Source organism: Rhinopithecus bieti, unplaced genomic scaffold (assembly GCF_001698545.2).
Source record: "Rhinopithecus bieti isolate Rb0 unplaced genomic scaffold, ASM169854v2 scaffold_10548, whole genome shotgun sequence".
Taxonomy (NCBI): Eukaryota; Metazoa; Chordata; class Mammalia; order Primates; family Cercopithecidae; genus Rhinopithecus; species Rhinopithecus bieti.
The window spans coordinates 219,934-225,598 of record NW_016806834.1 but is presented as its reverse complement, the minus strand read 5'-3'; the positions used below and the strand labels follow the sequence as shown (position 1 = coordinate 225,598).

The 5,665-nt window shown below is 42.1% G+C and overlaps 1 protein-coding gene across 1 annotated transcript; it reads right to left on the bottom strand.

The window, feature by feature from the left end:
- Positions 1 to 423: 423 nt before the first annotated feature.
- On the bottom strand, positions 424 to 5,309 carry TCHHL1 (trichohyalin like 1). The gene is made up of 3 exons (XM_017877869.1): positions 5,271 to 5,309; positions 4,266 to 4,423; positions 424 to 3,811 (listed from the first exon to the last, which is right to left on the bottom strand). Exons 2-3 carry the CDS (start codon positions 4,401 to 4,403, stop codon positions 1,244 to 1,246), a joined length of 2,706 nt encoding a protein of 901 aa, XP_017733358.1. The 5' UTR covers positions 4,404 to 4,423; positions 5,271 to 5,309; the 3' UTR covers positions 424 to 1,243.
- Between the last annotated feature and the right edge of the window lie 356 nt (positions 5,310 to 5,665).

Genomic DNA, 5,665 nt, shown 5'->3' with positions numbered 1-5,665 from the left:
TGAATTGTCTCATGTCTCTTGCTTATTTAAAATAATATTATTTTCAGGTAGGGATATAATTCATGTTTGAGTGTAGAATGAAAAGAGCTGAAAATATTGGAGGGGGAGGGTATATACTTGGATTTTGGGTTCTGGAAAATGTGAAGGTTGAAGTGGAAGAATACTGAACCTAGAAGGCAGAATGCAATGGGAGATGGAGTATTGGACTGCTTTTTGGCTTCAGGAAACATTGTATGATAACAGTTTTATTCCTTTCTTGGGTTATGACTAAGCTGGAAGAGCATCATACTTTAATTATAGTCTTTTGAAAAAACACAAACAACTAAGATTGTTTTTGTTTTTGATCAGTGTCTCCAAGGCAAGATGAATTCATTCTCCAAGGAGAATGAAGGGGGAAAAAAAATGAATCAACAAAAGAAATTGATCATCAGGTTGTTTAATTATTAATTTTAATTTAATGCCCTCATCAAATCATATAGGTAAACACTTAGTAGACTCACTGGATGGTTGGTTACAAGAGCTTCTTATAAAATCAAACGTACTTTAGATTTGTGTTCTCTCTCATAATTATTCTGATTGTTTATTTGAGCCAAAAGCTATGATAAATTTGCATAAGGAGTGAGATTTAATAAAAATTGGTTGGATGAGTAGTTGAATGAATGAATCCATGGTAATAGATTCAGCTGCACCTGAACATGAGCAAAGAATCACAAATTTACTTTAATCAAGTGCTAGAAAATCCTAATTAAGTTATGGTGTTGTCTAAAATTATTTTGAAGGATAAAATTTTAGGACGAACTTGAAATACTTCTAGGAAATGTCATGAAGCAGAGTAATCTATATCTATGAATTAATATTTTATGATTATGAGATAGCATTGCAGAGTCTCATAATTTCCTACTGCTCCATTTTAAATTCAATGAATCAGTTGGAAAAACTGGCACCTGCTAAAGATATGGAAGGAATTTTTCTATTTTTAATGACAGGTACATTGAGGTAAATTGTCTCATGACAAAGTCCATTTTGACACTTGGAAGTAGCATCGTTTGGTAGGAGTTTTACTGACTGTATTTGTTCAGATATTTCTTTAGTGGTGGCTCCCACTGCTGAATACTTTATTATTTGCTCTTGTAGAAATTTAGGAAGAAAATTTAAAATATTGTTAATCTGCATCTGAATGTGTACACGTGAATAGTGAGGGTGATTGGGAGAGAAATCAGGTGCATGTTGAGATGATAATGATTCATTGCTTTGTGGTGCTTGCCTCCCTTTGTGGTACCAGCCTCTCTCTCTGAGGGTGACCCTGCTTATCTTCCAAGGCCTGGGGAGCTGGTGCACCAGCAGGACATTCATCAAGTGGAAGTCCCCTGGTATATGATTGTGATGCTTGGTTGTAGTTGAAAAAGACAGAAAAATCTGAGGTCTCACTGGTGAGGGATACACTACAAAGCTCTGGGCCTGATGCCTGGGCTATCTGAACTTGCTTTTGATGGTCCTCTTGGGTTATGTTTGTTTGCTGCAGTGTCTTCTCCTGTAGGTACTGGTATAGTGGACTGGAATGGACGGCACCCCTCTCCACAGAACAGGGCTGTTGGTCTGTCTGCATCTGCTTTTCAAGACTTGGCCAGGGGACTGAAGAATTGTGCTCTTCTTTCTTGGCTAGACTTTTTTGGTCACCACCTTCTCCTGCCAGCTCTTGGGGACTTTCATCTTCCTCCTCAGATGTTACAGTTTTCTTTTTTTCAAGTTGTATCTTGTGGGAGGCTGAACTGTCCTCATCCAGACTTTTTAATATAGTATACTGGGCCTCTGTTGCTCTACCTTTCTCTTCTTTGCTACTTGGGCCTTGGACCTTTAATTCGTTTCTGCTATCTCCCTTTCCAGGGAGCTGCATTAGGGAAAGCTGGTCAGTGAAGTCTTCATCCAGGGCACCTGTGATCTCTATTTCCAGGGACTTTCTGTTTTCATCTCCTGCTGTGGATTCCTGTGCTTCTGGGTGTCCACTGGGCTCCACAGCTACACCTGGGCCTTTGGTCCCTGGGCCTTGATACTTGTGTTCTCCTCTGGAAGGCTGTTCCTGGTCCTCTGTGAGCTGTACATCCTCTCCTCTGACTGCTGGCACCACTGCCTCCTGAGCTCTGTTTTTCTCACCAGGTGTTCCCTGCCTCTGAGTATCTGGGTTATTATTGTGACCTCCTTGCACAGACTCTCCATGTGGGTCCCCTTGACTCTTGGAGTCCCCTTGCACAGGCAGTTCACCTGTCTCTGAGCTGCTGTTATCTTCCTCTGAAGCCAGGCTACTGGGAGTTTCAGAAGACCCCTCATCGTTCTGTGTGAATGGTGACTCAGGGTCCTCCCCCTGGTAATCATCCTCTTCCTCAACTGGTTTGTCATGAGTCTTGGTGACCCTACTGTTTTCTACTGTGGACTGCTTCTCAAGTGGTGCTAAATCTTGTGTGCTTTCTCTTGCCCCCAGTGTCCTTGCTGCTGCAGGTGCGTTTTTGCTGTTCACAAATGCTTCTGTTGTGCCTTCTTTGGTGTGTTCTGCCTCTTCTCCTGAGACTGCCGTTCCTTCAAGTTCAGGGTGAGTCTGATCTCCTCCTGAGCTTAGATATTGTGTCTCAGAACCCTTTTCAGCATCTTTTGATTTTGATAATCCTTGGAATTCCTGATGCTGCCCATCCTGTGTTTGAGTTTCCAGGACTAGTGGCCGAGTTTTTCTGTCACGTTCTTTCTGCCCTGCTGTTTCATGGGTCTTAGGACCTCTCCTCTCTTTCCTTTCATCTTTCATGTCAGATGTTTCCGAACCATTTCTGCTACCACCTTGGACTGGCAGGTCCTTTGTTTCACTTTCTTTTTCTTGGGTCTCAGATGTTCTGCCATAATCCTCAGGTTCACCCGAATTCTTTGTCTCAGCTGGTGTCTGGTCAGCATCCTTTCCTGGTTCTTGAGTGTCAAATGTTCTACAGACATCCTTGGGATCAGTTGATTTCTGTGTCTGAGATAGTGTCCTGGCAGCAGCTTGTTCTGGCAGGTCAGCACGCTCTGAACTGGGTTCATCTTCTCCTTGCAGGGGTGGTTCTTGTGTATTAGAGTATTTCTCCTTTTCTGTTCTAACTTCCTGATCTTCAGATGGTCTTTGTGTTGCTTCTTCTGGTGGTGAATTTTGGGTTTCCAAGTTTCCTTCTTGTTCTCCAAACTGGTCTCTTATCTTGGAGACACTTTGCTCTCTGACTGGTTCATCTCCCTCCCAGGAGATCTTCTTATCTTGTCCCTTCCTCTTTGTGGGACTACTGGTCTGTTTTGATCCTGCCATTGGCTTATTTGTCTTAAGTTGGCCTTCATTGTCTTCTGTTGTTTGTACATCTTGGGCCACTTCCTGAATCTGTTCATTTCCTTCCAGGTGTTGGTTCTTAGGGTTATTGTATTCAGATGCTTCTCCTGGAAAGTTGTGAGTCTTGGCTTCTCTCCATGGGTCCACTCTGTTGTTTCCAACTGCTCCACTTTCTTCAGGGATGAGCTGAGATAATGATGCCATTCCTGAAGGAAGCATCCTCTCTTCTTGAGTTGGTGAAGTTCCCGCTGTCCACTGACCATCTCTGGTGGTTGCCTGAAGATACACATCATCTGGCTTCTCCTTCTCTGGTTTAGTCACCTGTCTTAGTTCTGAACTTAGTAACAGTTGTATGTCAAGATAACAGAGGTTCAACAAGTTGAAGATTGCAAGAACAAATTCATCAAAACTGATTATGCCATTACTGTCAATATTCAGAAGATTCGAATTTTTTTCCACAGCATGAAGGACACATGGCTGCATGAAAACACAGTGAGAAATCAGCTTATTTATATGTGGTCCAGTGTCCTAAGAGTCTCCCAAGAATCCTATTTTTCTGACCCCATTCCTCAGTAACTGGTTAGCTTTCCCAGAATAGCAAGAATTTGCATGCCATTTTTCATCAGAGAGCTATGCCTGAGAAAGAGCATTTACAACACTTGTTAGTTGCATTTTGATGCATAATGGTTTGTGACTCCTTTCAGAAGTCGGCTTTGCAGAAGCAATAATCCCAGTAATAAAAACCTCTTTTTTCTCTAAGCAATTGAACAGAGTAGGGAATTGAGACTGAAAATAGTTGTTCAAGAGACAGTGAGTGCTGAGAACTGTTAGCTAGGTGTAAAATGACTGGGGATCACATATGCTTATCTTGCTTGGATTATAAAGAAAGGGTGAGTGGGAAAGAATTTCCACAGCTCTGTGAGCAGCTCACCTGAAAAAAGTCCCCAAACTCGTCCTGGAGGAGTTGTTTCAGCTCTCTGCCAGTCAGTGTGGCCCCATTACTGTCCTCACTGGCATATTTGTGGAATATCTCAATTACACAGAGGACATCTCTCAGGAGCCGAGGCATCTTTACAAACTCAGGAGAGGCTGTGAGAAAGAATAAACAAAGCTCATTTTCCAGGATGGGTCCCTCAGAGAGGAGATACCAAAATCACCCTTTTGTTCCTCCCCATCTCCACTGCAACCCCTGCTCTATTCTGTATCTTAAAATATTATATCTGAACTCCAGGGGTGATTTAGTTTTGTACCAGACATTGTGGTGAGATCAGATCCAGCATAGGTAGGTATTACAAGAGACAATTCACCCCAACCTTCAGTAAACAGCAAAATTCATGTGCTCAGAGAAAGCTTCATTGCAAAAGGAAGGTGATAAGGGAACTCAAGCATAAGGATTGAAATGCACAAATGAAGCCAATAGAGTTGGACCCATTCTTCCAGCCTCATCCAAGAGTGTCTATCTGCTTTCCTCTCCCTTTGGCTCAGTCTAGCCTCCTCTGGTTAGGAGGGTATAACCTTTAAAGTTAGTAAAGTTCCTAGTGGAAAGAGAAGTCACACCAAGAAAATTAACCCCTATGTTTGCAGGTGGTAACAACATGCTTTAACCAAGAAGACACAATTCCATGTCCCAACCCCTTCATTTCCCATCCTTTAAATGCTTCTACATTTTCATTGCAATAGAGATCTGATCCTGTGCCTTGTTGAATAATATTCATGCCTATGACGTCCAAACAATTTATTTTTTTTTGAAAAAGAAAATGATCAAAGAAGTTCCATAAGCAAGGAATGCATTTGGGTGGCTGGCACTCCCAGTTTATTATTATTAATAAGGGTTGACATAGACTTAAAGTGTGTTTCCTCTGAAATCCTTTTGCAATCTCACATATAAGCAAAACAGCAGATGAAATCCCAAGTACGCTCAAGCAGATGGACTTACCTAGTTCACAAACGAGAGCAGGTAGAATGTGGGGCAGCGGGCTGTGATCTGACAGCAGTAGCTGGAACCTTTTATTGAGGTCCTAATTGCACAGTTAAGAAGGAGACACCCTCTGGGTCTGATGACCTGACATCACCACCAAATCCAGTCTCCCCTCCTCTGTTGTCAGTTGTCTTAATTTTATTTCCTTCTTTAGGCAGTTTCAATTAAATCTTAGCTTCAGATGCATCAAAAGAAAGGGGAAGGGGTTTCTTGATTCATTTACTGACTTCTGCAGATTATAGTTTTGAAGGCTCTTCAAGGTAGTGTTGGCTTCCCTCCCCCATTTTTTAACCTAAGGACATAATTACATTTCTGTCTGACAAATCATAGTGCTGGCAGGGACCTCATAAGTC

Excerpts from the sequence above, each read along its gene's own strand:
- TCHHL1 (XM_017877869.1), bottom strand. The coding sequence starts at position 4,403 with ATGCCTCGGCTCCTGAGAGATGTCCTCTGTGTAATTGAGATATTCCAC. Across the intron at positions 3,812-4,265 it reads AGTTTGGGGACTTTTTTCAG|CCATGTGTCCTTCATGCTGT; the intron begins GTGAGCTGCTCA and ends GTTTTCATGCAG.